The following is a 23,193-nucleotide window of genomic DNA, read 5'->3' on the forward strand; positions in this document are numbered from 1 at the left end:
TGCTCTGCAATTCAATCCCTTTCTAATTCCTTGAATTATTGTTTCACAGATTACAGTTTCACATCTGTTTGAATTGATTTCCTCTTAACTGTAGCTTAGGAATCATCCTGGGATCTGCTCTTAGTTTTCTGAACACAGCCCCATGTCTGAGTTGATTCGAGAACTAATCTTTAGGAATGTGGTTGTATCAGCTTTGACTATTTCACTTGGCATTGTCTGAGAGTGAAATTTCAAGAAAAATACAGGTAACAAAAAAGTCACACCTTGGAACTCAAATTAAGTTCTTGAGCATAGAAGTTCCCAGTTCCAGGCTGAAGATCCCTGGATGAAGAGAAACTATATCTACATGAAATTAAACAAACCCAGATAGATGACCCGGGAATATGGCTCCGTCTCAGAGCACTTGTGTATTGGGCCCTAACCCTACAACCAAACAACATTGGTAAAGACATTTCATACCTTATTTTATTTGAGATCCTCCAAAATGTGAAACTATCGGGTCCTGTGATATAGATATGAATAACTTGCATTGGTATGGATCTTGGTTTATTAATACAAATTTAAGGTCAAATATGCTTTATGTATAATTGTGCTCTTGATTAAGGTATTATGTTTATATAGCTCAATTTAAAATGTAATGTATGATTTAAAAATATAGTTTAATAGAGAAGCTGGGCAGTGGTTGCACAAGGCTTTAATACCAGTACTTGGGATGCAGAAGCAGGTGGATCTCTGTGAGTTTGAGGCCAGACTGGTCTACAAGAGCTAGTTCCAGGACAGGCTCTAAAGCCACAGAGAAACCCTGTCTCGAAAAACCAAAAAAAATAAAAATAAAATAAAATTTGTCTACTGACTCTGAAGAAAGAATACATGAGACAGCCCTTTTGGTGCTACCAAGAAACCTGGCTCTAGAGAAATTTCCTTGGATCATCCAGTCCACAAGGATGATCCCAGCTAAAACCCTAAGCAGTGGAGAAGATGGTACGTGAACTGGCCTTGCCCTGTAGTAAGACTGATGAATATCTTAAATATCACCATAGAACCTTCATCCAACAACTTATGGGATAAGTCATATCATCACCCACAGCAAAACACTTGCCCTACGTTTGCCCTCCTTTCTCTGTAGCATATTTCCCCTAAAGGAGGCTCTCCAGGCTGCCCTCAGCAGAACACTCTCACACTGGTAGTGCAGGTTCTAAAATGCAAACTAAGTAGATGGCATGGGAAATGACATGAGAAGAATTTACACATAAACCCAGCATCACTCCCCAGTTTTTATTTGCTTCAAAGCTATCAAACAAGACTTCTTTACAGGTAGTACTGGATTATAATATGAGAAAAATCAATGTAGAAAATCAGAGATAAACCAGAAAAAATGGGTCAACACACAGTATTGATCTGCTTGAACTGAGAATGAGTAGGGAGATCACGTTTAGTAATATAATATTTCTCTCATTAATAATGATTGGCTGGGGGGAGGAATGAGAGATAGGTATTATGTAGTATTAGTAATGAGGCACACAGGTCTGGTCTTCTCTCTGGATCACTGTGACTATTTAAAAATACATATTTAACATGTTAATAAACTGTGGTTCTATGAGGAGATGGACAGTTTTGGAGCAGCAGAATTTAAAAATTTTTTAGAAAGTTTCAGGATGTGGCCTGATTAATTGCTTTAAAAACAATGGAAGCACAGGCTTTGATTAGATATTTTGCACCTGTCACTGGTATAGAATGGGCCACTGTGAGTGTGGTATGGCACTCAGTTGCTGTAAACATAAGACTGCTTTTCCCTGACATGGACTTTGTGATACAATTCCCAGTGTGGAACCATGAATTCTGACTTTGTGAGTCCTCCTGAGCCAATGATGCATGTCTCACTGTGGATCATCTAACGAAATCCACTGACATCATTTCCAAAGATGTTGGCATAAACAGATTGATAAGGCTGTCATGGGACCAAATTTTCCCAAATTGTCATCTCCCCAGATGCATAATTTCCACAAAGTAAATGATGTCATGAAACTAGCTTAATATACTCATATCTACTTATCAACCAAATTTCATCACATGGACTGTGGAAATCAGATGCAGAGTCCCTAGAAGAGAGTGTCAAAGTTTTCTGAATGGACAAGGAAACAAAAGGAAAGGATTCGTGACTGCATAAGTAGCGTCTCATTTGGCCACAGAAACAAAAGCAGGTGGGGATACCCAGGTGCCCATTTGACGTGCTGATCTGCATGGCATGTCATAATCCAACTGCCCAGGCTTAGAGCAGAAAAACATGCTCATTTTGGTTTTGCTCTTCTTGCTCCAGAACATTTCACCCCAGGATGCCAGTTTTGTTCATCCCAGGTGCTTCTGGAGAATGAAGCAGAATGAAGGGAAGGATTCAGACTCATTGACATATTATACCTTCTTTCTTGACAGAGCATATGGACCAGGCATGACAGGGGACTTGGAAGACATTTTGTATATAAAGTAAGTTTCTTTGAATTTTCTATGCAAATGTCATCTTGACTGTTCCATGAAGAGTCATGAGGATGAGCATTATAGCAATGCCTTGAATCTTCTGCCCTGTTCTCCCAACCTGCACACTAATAAACATCACCAAATTGTTTTAGAGACTAAATGATGTTTTTCGTACTTTTGATTTGTACAGAGAGTATGCTGTTTTTTCTTCATGTTACTCTCCAAATTCCCAGACAGGGTGCTCTGTGAAGAAGGATTCTATATCTTGATCCATCATATATAGATTGCCTCTTCAGAGTTTCCTTAGTGCACTATCAGGTGATGTCTCATTAAAAGAAACCCCATTTTCCTTCAGTGAATGCCATCCTAAGTGGGTAAAAGTAAATGGCCATAGAGTCAGGTGATGAAAATTCCATCGATGTGTAGGTCCTCTATGCATTGCTAGGACAGCTAGCATTTTCAGCACAGCTATCTGTGCAGAGTTTGCACATATATTTCCAGTTACTCTCTCCATTGCTCTGCATGTGGTCACACTAAGCTTTCTAAAGATGAATCAAGAATGGAAGTAGAAGATGTGTACACTCTGAAATTCATATGTTTCTCCATACCTCACATATATAGATGTATATCCTTTAATTTCAAAGTCCATTTCTTCACCCACATTTTAGAATAAAGAAGGAATGTATTGAATAAATGGTAAGTTTTCGTTCTGTGAAAAGTGGAGCTGTCACTAATAGTGGTGAGTGTTCACGACCCTTGTCACTTGCCTGAGTGGCAGCTGGGGCATTTGATAGTTGGCACCACCAGGAAATAGGGATAGAGGGGTGACCTACTAGGGTGACCTACTAGCCCATCTTTGTCATTATTTATGAGGCATTTGTCTTCTCTCTTTAAGTATAGGTTGTTTATTCCCTGACACTTATATCACATTTACTCTTATGTTTTTCTGTAAATCATTTAATTATTTATATGTGCATAGTTTTACTAATTTGGGCACTATACATATTTTTGATTTTGTGAATTGCTTATAGCTGGTTTAAACACAGAATTTTAGTCCACAAGGCCACACTAACAGCTCAAGTCATAGATGTTTCTTCATATTTAGTGTACAGGAGTTCATGTTTGAATTTCACAAATTCTGATATATATATTTCACAAATGCTGTTATATGTCACTGTAAATTTCAATGATACATTTTCTATGTGGCAATAAAGAATAGTCTAAGTTTATTCTTATTTTTAAAATGTATAGATAAATAACTATTTTCATACATAAAAACACCACAATGATACAATTTCTAAGTGGTAAACAGGCTATATTTAGCTCTGAATGAATTATTCACAATGCAAATATGTTTGATGTTTATTGATCTCACAGTATGAAATGACTAGGTAGAAACAGCAGTTATTAATCTTCCCATAAACATAAACACTAACTGGTATTATTCACTTCCAACTGACTAGTTACCAATTTGTATTACATAAAACTTCATAAATATTTTCCATACATTTTATAATTAAGGGCTTCTATTTTTACAATGGAATAGTTTTAATACTGGTAATTACAAATATCAGTAGGATGCCAATATTGTGCTAGTGGAACTGCACAGAAGTCAAAAGATGTTTTCCAGAAGAAAAGCTTTGTTGGTCAGATAAACACAGTGTGAATATATGGCATGCTGGTGTAAACATAAAATAGGTGAACAATTTTGGGGAGGTAGCTCATGACTTTTATCTCTGCACTCAAGACCTAGGGCAGGGATATCCCTGTGCAGTTGAGGTGAGTCTAGGCTAAGGCAAAGGATTCTGCAAAATCATGGAAGCCATCCCCTCACTATTTATCACTTAAATGTGCATTGTTACTGTCCATATACATGGATACATATAGACATACATCTTTACAAAACACATGTCTTGTATTTGAATATATTTAAAAATATATCTTTTAAAAGATTTTATGCCTGCATTAGACAAAGTGAAAAAGAACAAGATTAAGGTGGGTAGGATGGGATGTGTTAAGTATATCATCCACTCATTATAAAGAATTGTAAGTACCACACCTTCTTTGCCCATTCTTCTATTGAGGGGCACCTAGGTTGTTTCCAGGTTCTGGCTATTACAAATTGTGCTGCTATGAACATAGTTGAACAAATGCTTTTGTAGTATGATTGGGCATCTCTTGGGTATATTCCTAAGAGTGGAATTGCTGAGTCCTGAGGTAGGTTGACTCCCAATTTCCTGAGAAACCACCACACTGATTTCCAAAGTGGTTGCACAAGTTTGCATTCCCACCAACAATGTATGAGTGTTCCCCTTACTCCACATCCTCTCCAGCATAGGCTATCATTGGTGTTTTTGATTTTAGCCATTCTGAGAGGTATAAGATGGTATCTCCTAGTTGTTTTGATTTGTATTTCCTTGATCACTAAGGAGGTTGAGCATGAACTTAAGTGTCTTTTGGCTATCTGAACTTCACTGGACTTAGCTCCCAAGGGCCAGATGAAGAGCAGAAGGAAGGAGAGCATGAGCAAGGAAGTCAGGACTGTGAGGGGTGTGTCCACCCATGGAGATGGTGGGACTGATCTAATGGGAGCTCACCAAGGCCAGCTGGACTGGGACTGAACGAGCATGTGATCAAACCGGACTCTCTGAATGTGGCTGACAATGAGAGCAGACTGAGAAGCCAATAATAATGACACCGGATTTTGATTCTACTGCATGTACTGGCTTTGTGGGAGCCTAGTCTTTTTGGATGCACACCTTCCTAGACCTAGTTGGAGGGGGGGCTTGGACTTCCCACAGGCACCTTAACTTCTCTTAGGACTGGAGAGCGAAGGAGAGGGGAATTGGGGGAATGGGAAGGAAATGGGAGGATGGGAGGAAGTGGAAATTTTTAATAAACAAATAAATAAAAAGAATTATAAGTACAAGAACCAAATATTGCTTGTGCATGCATCAGACATTTGTGAATACCTTAGCCAAGTCAATCAGTTTCACAGGAAAATACAGTAAAGCCTATGGCTCAAACATCGCATGCACTTTTTATTGCTCAATAATTTGAAAATGAAATCATGAGTAGGTTTACTGTTTGGTCAAAGCCAGTGGCCTTATCTTTACCTTCTGAGCAAGCACTCAAAAACCAGAGATGGACAAGGTTCTCTGTGAAAGATAACAATCTTCTTTACTGGGGATGCACTCTCATGATATTTAAAGCTTTTTTTCAAGCTTCCAGCTTCTTATCTCATCTGAATATCACAACACAGAATATTCATTTCAAATTTTGGTGGTGGATAGGGATACCATCCAGCAGAGAAACTCCTTGTATTGATTGCACATGACTTTCTGTAGATCTCTGTCCCTACTAAACACTGTATCATTTTACAGAGCACCAACGGAAAGCTATCAGTTTGTATTGGCCTTAATTTTTTCCTTGGATGAAGTCAACAGGGACCTTGATCTTTTACCAAATATGTCTGTAATATGTGGCATTCTACGAAGTCATTGTAGGTCTGAGTCACAATTACACAGCTGCATTCAATCGTCTCTCAACATTCATCATCATCCTCCTAATTATATCTGCACAAAATGGAAGATGTGTGCAGTTGTGCTTTCAGGACCACACTGGGTAGTATCTTCAATCGTTGGGCAATCCCTGGACATCTACTATTCTCAGCAGGTGAGGTTTTGTGTGGTTGTGTGTTTGCAAGAAATCTCGTCTCTATTGGTGGCATTCTCAGTGCTAAGAAAAGTGTGAGGAGGAGACTGGCCTTACATTGATGTCAAACTTGTAGTTCATGGGTACTATTCAGAGACTTTAGGGGACTTCTGTATATACTTTTTTGAAATAGAGATAAGGGAAGAAGTAACAATTAAGGGGATGTTTTAGAATTCATTGCATAAAAGAGTGTTTAACAAGTTGTTAGGAGTGCATGCTACCTCACACTGCTCCCTGTGTTGTGTAGTTCCTTCAGCTTACCTATGGACCCTTCCATCCCACACTGAGTGATCGTGAACAATTTCCTTTTCTGTATCAAATGGCCCCTGAGGACACATCTCTACCCCTGGCCATGGTCTCCCTCATACTTCACTTCAGCTGGAACTGGGTTGGGCTGGCCATCTCAGATAGTGATCAGGGTACTCAGTTTCTCTCATATTTAAGAACAGAGATGGAAAAAAGTATGCTTTGCTTTGCTTTTGTGAACATGATTCCACTCAACATGCGTTTGTACATGTCAAGAGCTGAAGTGTACTATAACCAAATCTTGACGTCATCCACAAATGTTGTTATCATTTATGGTGACACGGACAGCACTCTATCTGTCAGCTTTAAAATGTGGACATCCCGAGGTATACAGAGAATCTGGGTCACCACCTCACAGTGGGAAGTCACTACAAGTAAGAATGACTTCTCACCTGAATTGTTCCATGGGACTCTAGCTTTTGCACACCACCATGCTGAGATTTCTGGTTTTAAACATTTCATCCAGACAGTGAACCCTCTCAAATACTCTGATAAATACTTGGCAAGACTGGAGTGGATGAACTTTAACTGTGGAGTCTCGGCTTTTATGTGTAAGACACTGAGGAACTGCTCATCCAATGACTCATTGGGATGGCTACTTGCACAGACATTTGACATGGCTTTTAGTGATGACAGTTATGACATATACAATGCTGTGTATACTATGGCCCATATCTACCATGAGACACTTCTTCAGCCAATGGACAATAAGGAAGTACCCCATACTAACTGCTTGAAGGTGATTTTTATATTTGATGATATTTGGAGTCATCAATATTATTCTTTATTAGATTCTCAGATGCCTCATTCTAGCTGTTATATTTCCCTAAATAGAAAAAAGTTCTGAATATGTTTCCTCCAGAGGAAATACATTTAGATATTTTTAGAAATCTCAAATGCAAAGGCTGTGGAGTGGGGAACTTTATCATGAAAATCTGTTAAATTGTTTACAGAGCATCTGAATATCATCACCCCTGCTCTAATACTGGGAATTTAGGAATCTTCCTCTTCAATTCTCTCCATGATAAAACATGAGATTCTGTTTCTTAACTGTCAAATATGTGGCAATCAGTGTAGGGGATCATTTTCACAGGTGATCTAAACTGATTCTGACCCAATTTTGTGCTCTTGAAAACTCACATGTGTGTGAATGAATGGTTCTTATTGTCTATGGATGGATTTGGGGGGGTGGTTCTTCATCTGTGTGTGTATCTGTGTTGATGTTATATATGTGTTTGTACATATCTGCATATCTACTTGTATAAGTGAGAACAAATTTGTCTTGTGTCAATATCTTTCTCTATGGGTGTGTTTCTCTGTGTTTTTCCCTATGTGTATTTGTCAGTGCATGTGTCCACATGTGCCTATGTGTGTGATTTGTGTGTTTTGTGGATGTGTTTGTACTAATGTATATCTGTGTTTCTGTGTATATGTGTGTGTGTGTTGGTGAATGTGTTTGTACATATGTATATCTTTTTCTGTTCCTGTGTTGTGTGTCTGTCTTTGTATTTGAGGATAAATTTGCCTGTGTCAATATCTGCCTCTGTGGGTGTTTGTATGTGTGTATGACCCCTTGTGCAGATTTACCTATGAATTTGTGTGCATGTGTGTGGGCCTGTGTATGCTTTTGTGTGTTTCTCTTTCTGTGTGTCTGAGTGCATAAGTCTGTCTGTATATGCCCATATATTCAGATCATGTCTTGGCATTGTATGTATGTGTGTGTAAATAGTATATGGCTATAATGTATATTTATTTATGTTTGGATATGAGTCTGGGTGTACATGTGTTTGTGCATATTCGATATTTATAATTGGTGTCTTCGTGTATGTCTGTGTTTATGTTTGATAGTACCTGTGAAAAAATAAAATTCTAGGAATGTTAAGGCATTTCTGTTTATCGACTTGCTTTCTTTGAGATTTCTCACTTGGCTCATTCAATAAAGTTGCATTTAAAAATGAAATCAGAATATATTTTCTGACTTCAAGGAAGGGCACATTCACTAAAGGATACTGCCTCTCTTTCAGATGAACTCCTTACTTAGGAAGATCCATTTCACTAATCCAGTTGGGAACAGAATGAATATGAATCAGAAAGAAAAACTGCAACCAGAATATGACATTTTCCAGATTTGGAATTTTCCAAATGGTCTTTCACTTAAGGTGAAGATAGGAATGTTTAGCCCATATTTTCCACAAGGTCAACAGCTCCATTTATATGAAGACATTCTAGAGTGGGCCACAGGAAGTAGACAGGTAGGTCTGACCTGATGTACTGATTTACATTACATAGCAGTAACATGTGGGAGAATTGTCTGTGTTCTGTCAATCATGTTTTAAATAAATGCTGATTGGCCAGGCAGGAAGTATAGGCGGGAAAAACAGACAGGAAGGAGAAATGATGTAATGAGAACAGGAGAGCTCTGGGAAGGAGGAAGTTGATTCCTCCCACTCCTGCCCAGATCACGGAAGCAGCAGGATGTGATCTGCTCCACTGAAAAAAGGTACTAAGCCACATGGCTAACATAGATCAGAAAAATGGGTTAATCAAGATGTGAGAGTTAGCCAGTGAGAGGCTAGAGCTAATGGGCCAATCAGCTTTATAACTTTAGAGACCTATGTGTGATTTTCTTTGGGGCTAAACAGTTGTGGGGAACCAGGCAGAACAGAAACCCAAACAAGCAGGCCTGGCCCAGTTCATTGTTACAGTAACACTGTCACGTGGGTCCACTTGTGCTTTCATATAACTTAGAAAAATAGATTGTCACTTTAGGGGCCATTTTCTAGCCTCCTCCATTAGTTTCTTCTCTTCCCGTTTTTTGTGACATCATATTAATTGTTTCAGGATTCCAGACATGCATACTGTGAATTTTTATCATACCATTGTGATTACTACAGAGTGATTTTTCTCTTCTCTGTTAAACCTCTGACACAGATACTGAAAGATTAAGGATAATTGTAATGGAGGAGTAAAGTAAGCATATGTAAATAATTCATTTTTATTATATAATTTGCTTTAAGTCTTTTTAGAAACAGATTCTAAATTGCCAACATCTCTAGCTATCATTAACATACCATTTTTCTGATGCCATTTAGATACTCTGTAAATTATACCCTTGTCCTTTTTTTCTTTCTTTCTTTCTTTCTTCCTTTCTTTCTTCTTTTCTATGGAAATAAGTGTTTTGTCTACATGTATTTCTGTGCAGTACTGAAATATGTGGTGCATATGCATGTCAGAAAAATGATTTGGGAAAATGGAGACAGGTTGTTGCTACACAGGAGTAACTAGAAATCAGGCTGGAATCTGTTCATGAGGAGAAAGTTTTATTGACAGCTGTGCCATTTCTCTAGCCCTGATGTTTATCCTGTAAAAAAAAAATGCACACTAGAGGAACATTGCTTGGTCCCATTAATTCTTTCACAGTTTATTCAAGCAAACACGTGTGTATCTAGTTTTCTTATCTATGTGGGTAGGGTATTGGAGAGCAGCTTTGACAAAAATACTACTTTCAGTGTAGGGGTTTGGGGATCAGAAAAGTTAGTAAAGAATATGAAGACACGAGTAAAAATAATAAAATAGAAAACAGAGGATATTACTGGGAGGGAGTTCCAGTGAATACTGTAATTCCCCTGCATTTAATTTTCAATACACTTTTATACCCCAATACAACAGAGGGAAGAAGACAAAAGACTTCTTTAACACAAGACAAAGAACAATTAGTGATGTGGGAGAGTCTTCTGTTTGTGTTGAGCTCATTCGTTAATAAAGAAACTGCCTTGGCCAGCCCTTAGGTGGGTGGAGTAGACAGAACAGGAAAAGGAAGTGAGGTAGATGGCTCAGACAATTGCCCCGCCTTTCCTCTCTGGGACAGACGCCATGAAGCCAGCCACCAGGTCAGACGTGCTGAATCTTTCCCGGTAAGACACCACTTGTGGTGTTACACAGATTATTAGAAATGGGTTAATCTAGATGTGAGAATTAGACAATAAGAGGCTGGAACTAATGGGCCAGGCAGTGTTTAAAAGAATACAATTTGTATTTTGTTATTTTGGGTGTAAAGCTAGCCGTGTGGGAGCCGGGCAGCACGAAAAGCAGGCCTGCCCGCAGCTCCCATCACTACAAATTAGTATAGTTACTTGCTTCAATATTTTGAGCCATCAAGCAATTAATTCATAAGAAAAACATTCTGTTGTTTAGGCAGCAAATCCACTCTAGACCAAGCATGCTGAAGGCAACCACTACCACGGTCAAATCTGCCATTTCAAAAGAGGGAGCAGAAGTATGCTTGAATATCCTGACCATTGGATAGGGTGGAGTGGATCCAACTCTATGAGACATCTGAATGTCAAAGAACTAAGTAACCACACTCTAGGTCAGGATGTATTGCCCTGTTGTTGCTGTCAACCATTTTGAGTGTTCTCAAACTCTATGACCTTCAGACAAGGCTCACATTTTTGGGCATTCACAATTCCTCCCTGTTTATTAATTTTAATAAAGTTTGAGCTTCTGCTATGGGACAAATGATTGTGTCTGTCTTAGGTGAACACTTTCCCATTTTCCAGACTTACTAATCTTCGGCACATGCATTCCAATCATGCATGCCCCTGTCTTAGGTTCCTGGGAAGGGTAAGGATCAAACCCATCTTTGACTGCTGACCTCTGTAAACAAAAGGGTTAAGGGAGAAAGCATCTCTTAGTGCCCTGTCCCTTTGAGCTAACTTTTTATCAAAAGAATTTACCAGTAATGAGATAATCATGTGCAAGCAGATGATGATTTGCCATATACAAACTCCTATGGCTACAGTATCTCCTTATTAAAGAAGTAGAGGATCACCAGGGATGGTAATGCCCTCCTTAATTGATCTAGAGTGTTTCTTAACAGTTTTCAGCTGTATCAAAATCTAAATCTGTCTTATCAAACATGTTAAATCCAAGAATTTACTGGAAATGTCAAACTTCTCTTAGACAAGTCTTAATCCTTTTCTATCCATTAACATCTTCTGGTGAACTAAAGCAGTTACAAACATTAACAGGTCAATACCATAACTCTAGTGTGGAAATTAACAATAAACACCCAATTTGTTAAGTCACAATTCTCTTAAATCCATTCTGTTCAAAAGACAAGAAAAGGTTTTTGTGATGGGGGAGAACCCAATTGCAATGCTGCTTTTAAGTAAGTGTACCAGTCTCAGAGCAGCAGCAGAAACCCTTAAGCTCCCCTCCTCATCTCTGAAGAGGGGTTTCAGTCACTCCATACAAGGAGTCCTTTTTTCCCCTGATGAAAAAAAATTGATGTCTCAGTTCTCATGTTCTTTCAATATTTCAACAGCAGATTGAACATCACATTGGTGATCTAAGTTCTGTGCCCCAATATATAAAGCAGCCAAATGTTCAGTCTGTGTTTATGGTCTGGTTCCAAGGTAAACAGGACTGACTGGGTCAGAAATTTTGCACAGTAGCTCCACCAAGAGGCTAGGAATCACTCACTAGTCATCACCACGATCTTCTTTCCCTTCTCAGTCTGCAGCATGATGTTGTAAGCCATGAACATTGGTTCAGGTACCCCTTTCCTCAGCCTTCAGCGTGGTGGTATGAGGAAGTCAAGAACACAGGCTACCCCTCCAACTCTTCTGTGGAGTCATTAGGACCTACGATGGCATCAGGGACCCTTCTGCTGGATGTATCTAAGGAGATGTTCTGCAAGCTATCTTGCTTGATCCTCATCCTGTCAAAAAAGAGACATGCCCTCGACCACATATTGACACAGGATTGGGTCCTCTCCATAATCCAGTACAAGGGTCTCTTAACCTTGCTTTAGCAAAGGTCACCTTGTTGCCATCACGCCAAAATCTATCCACAGCAGATTTCTCATGGACATCCATTTTCAAGAAATTTAGAATAAAAAGTGCTTGAATCAAGTCATTATGTGGCATTTTAGGATGTAATTCTCCTGTTTTTATCTTTTGAATTTTTGTTTTCAAGGAGCCATGGAAACATTCCACAGTTCCTTGTCTTTGAGGATTATGAGGAATACCTGTCTTATGTTTGGACTACATTGGGAACAAAGTTATTGAAATGCTTTACTAACATACCTGGTCACATTATCCATCTTTATAATCTTTGGGATTTCCATGTATGAGAAGCATTTTAAGCAATGAGTTATTACATGGTTAGTGGATTCTCCAGTTTGTGCAGTGATCATCAAGAATCCTGAAAATGTATCAATTGTCACATGCACATAATTTACCAAATCCTGCAATATGAATAACATTCATTTGCCATAAATGATTAGGAAGTAGTTTGGGGGGATTTACTCCCAGATGAAGTACAGAGAAATACTGTGGGCATATATCACATTGCTTAAAAATTTGGTAAGCTGCTTCTCTTGTTAATCTAAATTGTTTTCTTAAATTATTTTGATGATGCAGAGTATGCAACTGTTCAGCAAGCTCAAGCTGAGATAAAGTGATTATTTTGGTAAGCTTATCAGCTAAAGCATTACCTTCAACTAACGGGCCAGGAAGATTTGAAGCATTCTAACATACCTTACAAATCATGGCCGTTTTCTTTGTTGTATGGAATTTTGAATTTTCTGGAATAGCATTTATAACTTGCTTATTGCTAGTCCCAATACATGGGGCAGTTTCTAGGACTTGAAGAACATTAAAATCTATTAACTGTCAGTCTATAGCTTAAATATCTTACCTACAAATAGCAACAGCTCACAGTTCAACTATTTGAGTAGAGGCCAGTTCTTTTTGTACTACATGCTCTTCTCCATATGCTCCTTTTCCATTGTAAGAACCATCTGTACAAGTTAACACAGCATCCTTTAAGGGATCTTTTGCTTCAACTTTAGGGAAAATAAAGGAATATAGTTTTGTGGATTGCAGAAATGGATCATCTGGGAAAATATTATTAACCTGGCATTCAAATTGAGCTTATTGCAATTACCCAAGTATCACTATTTTGAAATAGCCAAGCAATCTGTTGCTCAGTAAAAGGAACTTTGATCACAGCAGGTTCTCTGCCAAAATATCTCCTGGATCCCATCCTGCTCTTCTGTGCTGAGCAAGCTACTGCTTCCAAATAAGGGTTTAATACCTTAACTGGTGAAATGGGTTGAAGGTGAGGTCATAAAAGCAGACTGTTTTGCCATAATACTCTTGTAGGGTAAGTTTGTAGGTAATATACAGACTTGCCAAGGCTGATCATAATTAATAGAATGACCTTGCTGTTTCTGTATAGCATATTCCACCTTCATGAGTACCTGTCTGGCAGGTTCTGTAAGCTAGCTAGGAGAACTTGCATCACTGTTCCCTTTAAGAATTTCATCTAGTGGCGCAGGGTCTTCCATAGGATATTTTTTTAAAAAGGTCTCATTCATCAGTTGTTTTCCTAAAAGTTTGAAAACTCTTTCTTTTTTTTTTTTTTTGGTTTTTTTTTTGGGGGGGGGGGAGGTTTCGAGACCGAGTTTCCCTGTAGTTTCTAGAGCCTGTCCTGGAAGTAGCTCTTGTAGACAGTCTGGCCTCGAGCTCACAGAGATCCGCCTGCCTCTGCCTCCCCCGTGCTGGGATTAAAGGTGTGTGCCACCACCGCCCGGCCCTGTAAACTATCTTCCTAATCCACGTTGCAAATCTTCCTAGCGGACAGGCTTAACTTTCCCATGTACATTTCCACAGACACTTGACTGACCTGAAGCTGCAGCTCCCTGAGGCTACATTTTGCAGCTTGGCTATCGGGGAAGGCACCAGATTCTGAGCTCAGTTGAAGCTGGGCCACATGGCAGTTTACAAGTCACGCTCTCCACTGCTTGGCTGTGTCCTGCCGTGGACTTGTGACCAGAAGATTCTGGTCCATTATAAGCTGTTGTGTCTGGGTGGGACACAGGCCGTGTTCGGTGTTCTTGCCACAGACTGTGGCCAGCTAACAAATTTAGCTCAGGGTCTCAGGCGCCTGCCATTGCAGCAGCTCTGAGACTGCCATGTGGACAACAAGCTTAGGCTGGTATAGCCATGTAGATCTCTCTATTACCTCTGCTTTTTTATTTTAAAATTAGGAGAATATTCCTGAATCCTGTCCACTGTTTAAAGACGTAGATTTATTCATATAGTCTCCTTGGCTCATGGGCCAATTAGCTTCTAGTCATTTCTGCTGACCAGCTACTGGCACTGACTGTGGGAGGTATAACCTTTCGAATTTTCTGTCTTATGCATTCCTGGCTCCACCACACAGCACAGTGTGGGTCAGACTCAGCTAGCTATAGTGCATGTGTGTGGACTCCCACAATCTCAGCGATAACCCATGTCATTGCTGGGATACACGCTGTACTCCCTTCATATTTCCTGACTGCTCAGCAGCTGCAGAGGCTGTGGCCCCATGACCACAGCATTACAGCTATTGCTGTGATTACACAGGACCATAAGCAAAGTGAGGAGGGAGGGTTGGTTTGACTCATGGGTTATAGTTGAGGGAAGACAAGGCAGGAGTCTGAAGACTTCAACTAAAGCATAGACCCTGAAGAAACACTGCTTACTGAGTTTTTCTGCTTGATTTCTTATACAGACCTCTCTAGGGACAGCACTGCCCACAGTGGGCTGGACACTCCTACATTAAATACCAACCAATCAAATGTTTTAAAGATATTATGGCAGGTTAGTCCAATGGAAAGAATTTTTTGGTTAAGGTTCCCTCTAACTTTTAATGTACTGTGTCTCAAGTTGTCAAAAAAAAATGAAGTAGAAAAACCAGTTTGCATGCTTTGTAGTGTTTGTTTGTCCATTGTGAACAACTCATTCATCTTCCTAAATTTCCAGCATTGTGAAGCTACTCAACTTTATATTAAATTGCTTCTACACATTTATATAATTTGGCATTCTATATGATGCTAAGTAAAAAGCTTATAGATATTTTAACATGGGAATTTAAAATAGTTATGGAAGGTGTAGGTAAAACTCCTGATATCAGCATGTGTCTAATTTTCCTCAGATGCCACCCTCTATGTGCAGTGCTGACTGTGGTCCTGGATTCAGAAAGTTCAGGCAGGAGGGAATGGCAGCCTGCTGTTTTGATTGCAGTCCCTGCCCAGAAAATGAAGTTTCTAATGAGACAAGTGAGTATTTGCTGCCAAGATAAACCCTTCACCTTGATCATCCTCTCTAACATATACAGCGATGATCAAAGGATCTAGAAGACCACTGCACAAATCAAATCTATCACTTTCCTAAGTTTGATTTATTGGAATGTGATCAATATCAACGTCCCTTAAGTCACACCATATAGTATCACATACATCTTTGACTCATAGACAACTCATGACATGTGTCAGTTTCTCAAGGAAACAGTTCTGGTAATCAAAATGCAGCGCAAGGAAATTCTAAACAAGGTCTTTCCTAGGGATTGTTTAATCTATTTCCATGTGTGTATGTGTCCCTACAAACATTCATGAGCGCCATGTACATGTAAGAATCAGTGAGGATGAGACCAGGGCATCAGATCTACTGAACTCTATTATGTGTGTGCTAGGAACCAATTGCAAGTTCTCTGTAAGGTTAATGAAAACAGGAATAACTACTTGTACAATTATCAGAAAGAGTTAAATATGAAAAAGAAGAGTTCAAACCATATCCAGAGACTCCTTTTTCAAAGCATCAATGTAATTTGTAATCTGGGGAAATATTGGTAAGTACTGACACATGATATAGAACATATGAGGCGCCCCACATTCTGTATTTTTATATACAGCACCTACTTAATAATGTTACAAATACAAGACTTAAATAGATTTGTGTGAAAGTAGCTTAGTTACAGTGTTCTGAATGGTATTGTAACCTACAAGCCCTTTTTAATCAAATGATTATTTATTTATGGTTGGCTATGTACAAATGACAGACATACTGATTTTCTCTATTGTTTCTTAACCTATATGATAAAATAAAAGTCTTTGAAGGACACTAATGGCCAATAAGATGGCAAAGTAATTGATTCCCTTGCTACTAAAGCTGACAATGAGTTCATACCTAGGACCCATGTTGTTCAAAGAGGTAACCAAGTCCTCAAAATTGTTTTCTGAGCTCTATGTATTCACACATACATCATACACCAAAGTAATAAACAAAGTCTAATGAATTGCCTTTAAATGGAAAAACGTATAAGAGTCAATGGTAATTATTTTGATAAACACAACAACAGTTAAACAAAAATATTTCACTACTATTTTGTCATGTTTATATATGTGAGATGGGTGGGCATGTGTATAAAATTGAAGGACCATGTGAGAGGCATCCAGTGCCCCTGTAGCTAGATTTACTGACAGTTGTGAGACACATGACTTGGCTGCTGGGGACTGGATACATGTCTTCTGCAAGAGCAGAGCATTCTCTTCACAACTGAGCCAACTTTCCAGTTCCTTAAACAAATTAACTATTACATGTGTCCAAATGCATTGTTCTAGATAAACATACTTTAACATCTAGAAGCACATCATGACTTCACAATTATCCATTGGTTCAGAGCAATAGCAGTCACATGTCTTAAACTTGCCAAGCTTGAGATTCCAGTTTTTGAATGGGTGCTGTTTCTGAAAACAAGCCTTCTGCGCTACCACTCTTGCTTGATTGTTCTTGTGTTATTGTCCTTATGGTGCTATATTAATATCTCCTTCACACTTGAGTACATTCACAGAGTCTGGGTCCCACAGAGATGGAAGGACAGAGCTTGTCTGTTCCCAATCTGAAGACATCAAGATATAGGTCTTTCTAATGCTAACTATGTACAGAGGTTTCTCCCTTTGGTGATAGAGTTACTGCTCCTTATTTACATTTGCTTTCGTTGATATTCATATGCTTGCTTGTTTTAAGTAAGCTCATAGGATGGTGGTGTTTTTTTCCATCTATTTATTTATTTTACTTACCAGCCACAGTTTCCCTTATCTCTTCTCTTTCTGATCCTCCCTCCTACCCACCCATATCCATTCCTCTGTCTCTATTCAGAAAGGGTAAGGTCTTCCATGGGAGCCAACAAAGTGTGGCATCTCAAGTTAAGTTAGGTTCAAGCTCTTACCTCTTGTATCGAGGTTGAGTGGGACATTCCACCATAGGGACTATTTTCCAAAAAACCCGTGCATGTGCCAGGGATAGATCCTGATCCCACTGATAGAGTCCCCTTAAACTGACCAACCTACACAAAAGTGTCACACACTTGCGGAGGGCTTAGGAGAGTCCTATGCCAGTTCCCTATCTGTTGGTACAGTTTCTACGAGCTCCCACAAGCTCAGGTGAGCTGTCTTGCATGCATGTTGCCAGTAATTTATTGAGTATTTTGCATCAGTTTTCATGAGGGAGCTTGATCTCTAATTCTGTTTCTTTGTTGCATCTTTGATTTGATTATGAGGGTAACTGTGGCCTAATGAAAAGAATTTGCAATAGTTCTTCTATTTCTATTGTGCAGAAAAGTTTGAGGAGTATTGGTATTAGCTCTTTTGTGAGATTCTGATAAAATTTTGCACAGAAATCATCTGGCCCTGGGGCATTTTGGTTGGGAGATTTTTAATGACTGTTACTATTTTCTTATGGTCTTGATTTAATTTTGGTATGTAGTACCTATCAACTATGGTTTTTTATTTCTTTTAGATTTTCCTACATTTTGCAGTAAAGGTTTTTGAAGTATAACCTAACAATTCTCCCTTTTTATTTCTGACTTTGTTAAATTTTATATTCTCTCTCTACCTTTTGGTTAGTATGAATTAGGGTTTGTCTGTCTTGTTGATTTTCTCAAAGAAAAACTTTTTCTCACTGACTTTTTGTATTGTTCTCTTTGTTTCAATTTTATTGATTTCAGCCCCAAGTTTGATTATTTTCTGTCATCTTCTCCTTCTGCTTGAGTTTACTTATTTTTGCTCTACAGCTTTCAGGTGTACTGTTAAGTTGATAGTGTGAGATTTTTCCAAATTCTTTATGTAGCCACTAAGTGCTATGAAGTTTCCTCTTAGCATTGCATTCTTAGTGTCCCATAAGTTTGAGTATGTTGTAGATTCGTTTTCACTGAATTCTAGAAAGTCTTTAATTTTTCATTTCTTCCATGACCCTGTAGTTCAATTTCCATGAGTCTGGTTTTTTTTTTGTTTTGTTTTTGGTTTGTATTGCTGTTGAACTTTAACTTTACCCCATAATGGTCTGATATAATATAAAGAGTTATTCCAATTTCTTTGTATCTGTTGAGATTTTATTTAGGATCAAGTATGTGTCAATTTTAGAACAGGTTTCATGAGGTTCTGAGAAGGTATATTCTTCTATGTTTTGGTGAAATGTTCCATAGTAGACTACTAATTCCATTTTAGTCAAAACATCTGTTAGTTCCCTTCTTTCTCTGGTAAGATTCTGTGTGACAGACCTGTCCATTGGTGAGAATGGGGTGTTGAAGTATCCCACTATTGATGTGTGGGGTCTGATGTGTAATTTAAGATTTAGTAATGTTCTTTTACAAATGTTGATGCCCTTGTATTTAGGTGATAGATGTTCAGATTTGAGACTTTATCTTGATGGACTTTTCCTGTGATGAATATGAAATGTTCTTCTCCCTCTCTTTTGATTAATTTTAGTTTGAAGTCTATTTTTTTGTTAGTTGTTAGGATAGTTACATCAGCTTGCTTCTGAGATCCATTTGATTAGAAAATGGATCCTAACCCTTTACTCTGAGGTAAGGTCTGTCTTTGAAGTTGAGGTGTGTTTCATGTATACAACAGAAGGATGGATCTGGTTTTCATATACATTCTGTTAGACTGTCTCTTTTATTGGCAAATTGAGTCCATTGATAATAAAATATGTTGAGAACCAGTGATTATTAATTCTTGTTATTTTTTGGTTTTGGTGTTGGTTGTAGATGATGTGTTTCCCTTCTTTGGGTATTATTATTGTGAGTACCTATTGCCTGTGTTTTTATGTAGCTAACTTCCATGGGTTGGAGTTTTTCTTTCAGCACTTTCTGTAGTGTTGGATTTGTAAATAGGAATTGTTTAAACCTGGCTTTGTCACGAAATATCTTGTTTTCTTTGTCTATAGTGATTGAAAGTTTTGCTGGTTATAGCAGTCTGGGTTGGAATTTGTGGTCCATTAATTTCTGTAAAACATCTGTTTAGGACCTTCTGGGTTTTAGGGTTTCCATTGAGAAGTCAGGTGTAATTATGATAAATCTGCATTATATATTGTTGACCTTTTTCATTTCCATCTCTTAAAATTCTTTCTTTATCCTGTGTGCTGTTTGGTTATTATGTGGTGAGGGTACATTTTTTGATCTACTTTATTTCATGTTCTGTAAGCTTCTTGTACCTTTATAGTCATGTTCTTGTTTAGCTTGGGAAAGTTTTCTCCTATGATGTGGGGTTTTGTGGTGGAGTGGGTTGAAGGGGCAGAATCTAGTGTCTAGCAAGAGTTGAGGTGAAGCCTGGGGGCTGGGCTCACACCTGCTTGTCAGCTGCTAGGGAGGCACCAGAGCAGTAGAGTTCCACCATAGGTTTGGGCAGTGCCCAGTTGCCATGTTGGTGCTGGAGTGGAATTTGGAGACTCATGGATATGCCTTGAGGTTTAATTAGGCTCTGAATTTTGTGATGGTCCACCTGTTTTTTTCAACTAGTGTGGTTTGCACCCAAGTTGTTGCAGACTACTGTTGACAGAGGTTTTCTATCATGCCTGGTCCCACAGCTGTTCAGTCCCAAAGAAACACACAGAAATCTACATTAATCATAAACTCACTGGCGTAGTAGCTCAGGCTTTCTTATTAACTAATTCTTCCAACTTATGTTAACCCATTCTTCTTGTCTGTGTTAGCCATGTGGCTTGGTACATTTTATCACTGAGGTATTCTCGTCTTGTGTCCTCTGCTGGGTGGTGACTATGGACTAGCATATCCTCTTTCCAGAGTTCTCCTATTCTGGTTACCCTGTCTGTACTTCTTGCCTGGCTACTGGCCAATCAGGACTTTATTAAGCCAATAACAGTGACAAATCTTTAAGGTATAAGACTATTGTCTCACAGCATACAACAGGCAATATGAGGAAGGGTTGCCCATGGGGAGTATAGTCAGGGTCATGGGGTTTGGTAGTGGAGTGTGGCTTGGAGGGACAGGATTCAGTGGGTGGCAGGGGTGGTGCTGCAGCCTGGAGAAATGTCTCTCACCTGCTTGTCTGGGCTTGAGAACTGGCAGGTTTATGCTTCTTATGAATAATACTCAGGAGAGCAACATCCTTACTATCAGATGAGGGTAAAACTAAGGGCATAATTATTTAATTGCTTTACATTTTCAAACATCGAAATTATTTTTACAAGCTTTCATTTATTTTCCCCTCCAACTTACCCCATATAAACCAAATCACCCTCATATTCATGAGCTCTTTTGTTAGGTCACATGTACCCACATACAACTTAATGATTCTGAAGTTATTCTAGCCAGCCCAAGCATGGCAAACATGTCTCTAGCAAACCCTGTCCTTCTATTGCAATTCTTTCGCCTTACTATAAACCATTAGATTACTATGGTAGCTTGAATATAATTTGCCACTCTAAGTTCATGGGGAGTGGTACTACTAGGAGGTTTGGTCTTGTTGGAGATGGTGTGGTCTTGTTGCATGAAGTGTGTCAATGTGGAGGCAGAGTTTGAAGTCTCATATATGCTGAAACTACATGCAGTACGTCTGTTTACTTCCTGTTGACTATGGCTCAAAAATATGAATTTAAATCTCTTTCCCCAGCACCAGGTCCAACTGCATACCATCACATACCACCATGATGGTAATGGACTGAATATCTGAATTATAAGACACCCATTTAGATGATTTCTATTAAAGAGCTGCCATGGTTATCATTTCTCTTCAAAGCAATATAAAACCCAAGAATCCTAAGACAATTACATTACTAAAGCTAGCCACCAAGTTCCATTTCCTTATTTAGTCACTTCCTTCTCCTGAGGCTGATTCTCATGGTCTAGCTATCAATGTGTGAAGTCAAGCTAGCAACAACCCCCTTGTGGCTGTCCCAATTTACCTGATAATCAAATTACACACTTCATCCTAAAATGGGGTAACCCTTTTATGTTTATAAATTGCCATTTTAATACACTTTGTGCCTGTTTCTTCTCTGTCCATAGAAAGAACTTAGCCTTCCCTGCACACCTGTACAAATATCCCTTCCTCCTCTCCTTTGTTCCTTCTCTTCTCCCTCATCCTTTATCTTCTGTATTTCTACGACAAATAACTGTGCTTTCCTGTAACATGAAAAATAGCATAATTAACAAGCATTTAGTAGACAATATAATGGTTGTCTGGTTTCCACTAAAAATAACGAATGAGTATTGTGGAATGGAAGCATTGCTGTGCAGCATTGTCTTTCAGCTACATCCTGAAAAGAGGTGCAGGCACTGCGATGTTTTTTAACACACATATTTAAAATGTCCTGTCAAGACAAATTCTCAAGTTGCACTAATCATACTTTTTTCTCCATCAGATGTGGATCAGTGTGTAAAGTGTCCAGAGGGCCAGTATGCTAATGCAGAACAGATCCAGTGCATCGACAAAGCTGTGAGCTTTTTGAGCTATGAAGACCCCTTGGGCATGGCTTTGACCTTAATGGCCTTGTGCTTCTCTGCATTCACATCTGTGGTCCTTGGGATCTTCATAAAGCACCATGACACTCCACTTGTGAAGGCCAATAACCGGAATCTCAGCTACACCTTGCTCATCTCGCTCATCTTTTGTTTCCTGTGTCCCTTCCTTTTTATTGGTTGTCCCAATGCCCCTTCATGCATCCTGCAGCAAATCACATTTGGAATGGTATTCACTGTGGCTGTTTCCACTGTGTTGGCCAAAACAGTGACTGTGCTTCTGGCTTTCAAAGTCACAACCCCCGGAAGAAGGATGAGGTACTACCTGATTCCAAGGGCATCCAAATTCATCATTGTCATCTGTACCCTCATCCAAATTATTCTCTGTGCAATTTGGCTGGGAATTTCTCCTCCATTTATTGACATTGATGCCAAGAGTGAACAAAGCCACATCATCATTGTATGTAGCAAGGGCTCAACAATTGTATTTCATTGTGTCTTGGGATACCATGGCTCCCTTGCATTAGGGAGCTTCATTGTGGCTTTCTTGGCCAGGAATCTCCCTGACACATTTAATGAAGCCAAGTTGCTGACATTCAGCATGCTGGTGTTCTGTAGTGTCTGGGTCACCTTTCTTCCTGTCTACCATAGCACCAAGGGCAAGGTCATGGTGGCTGTGGAGGTCTTCTCCATCTTGGCCTCCAGTGCAGGCTTGCTGGGGTGTATCTTTATCCCCAAGTGCTACATAATTTTGTTAAGACCAGAGAGAAATTCTCTTCAAAAGTTAAAGGAGAAAACATCTTACTAAAGTACCATTTCTAAAATTGAAAGTGACAGCTGTAGTTTTGGTTCAAAACCACATGTTATGGTACAATGAAAGATGTATGCATTAGCTAGTGACTCTCACTGTTTCTTCTCATGAGGATGCCTAGAAGTGACATGTACACTATTTTACGTACATTGTCTCTTGTAAACTTCAACTGAGCCACTTAAGTTACAATACCTGGTTATTGCACATTACTGCCAAGTGGAAAACTTTATCTTTCTCTAATATACAATAAGATTTAAAATAAGCTCAAAATTCTTTTATTGATATCTGAGTGAATGTGTGAC

The 23,193-nt window shown here is 39.0% G+C and overlaps 1 protein-coding gene across 2 annotated transcripts; it reads left to right on the top strand.

Annotated features, from left to right (window-relative positions):
- The first annotated feature begins 5,847 nt into the window (after positions 1–5,847).
- LOC119816167 (vomeronasal type-2 receptor 116-like) lies at positions 5,848–22,888 on the top strand. 2 transcript variants are annotated; one of them, XM_038332520.1, is made up of 5 exons: positions 5,848–6,099; positions 6,434–7,231; positions 8,517–8,744; positions 15,478–15,601; positions 21,984–22,888. In XM_038332520.1, the coding sequence occupies exons 1-5, from the start codon at positions 5,941–5,943 to the stop codon at positions 22,886–22,888; spliced, it is 2,214 nt and encodes a 737-aa protein (XP_038188448.1). In that variant the 5' UTR covers positions 5,848–5,940. The 2 variants fall into 2 exon arrangements, with proteins under 2 accessions (XP_038188448.1, XP_038188449.1); XM_038332521.1 differs by lacking the exon at positions 5,848–6,099 and adding an exon at positions 7,380–7,399 and having other exon boundaries at positions 6,446–7,207; positions 8,498–8,744.
- The last annotated feature ends 305 nt before the right edge of the window (positions 22,889–23,193 follow it).

Source organism: Arvicola amphibius, chromosome 6 (genome assembly GCF_903992535.2).
Source record: "Arvicola amphibius chromosome 6, mArvAmp1.2, whole genome shotgun sequence".
NCBI lineage: Eukaryota > Metazoa > Chordata > Mammalia > Rodentia > Cricetidae > Arvicola > Arvicola amphibius.

Excerpts from the sequence above, each read along its gene's own strand:
- LOC119816167 (XM_038332520.1), top strand. The coding sequence starts at position 5,941 with ATGTCTGTAATATGTGGCATTCTACGAAGTCATTGTAGGTCTGAGTCA. Across the intron at positions 8,745-15,477 it reads GGGCCACAGGAAGTAGACAG|ATGCCACCCTCTATGTGCAG; the intron begins GTAGGTCTGACC and ends AATTTTCCTCAG. Across the intron at positions 15,602-21,983 it reads TGAAGTTTCTAATGAGACAA|ATGTGGATCAGTGTGTAAAG; the intron begins GTGAGTATTTGC and ends TTTCTCCATCAG.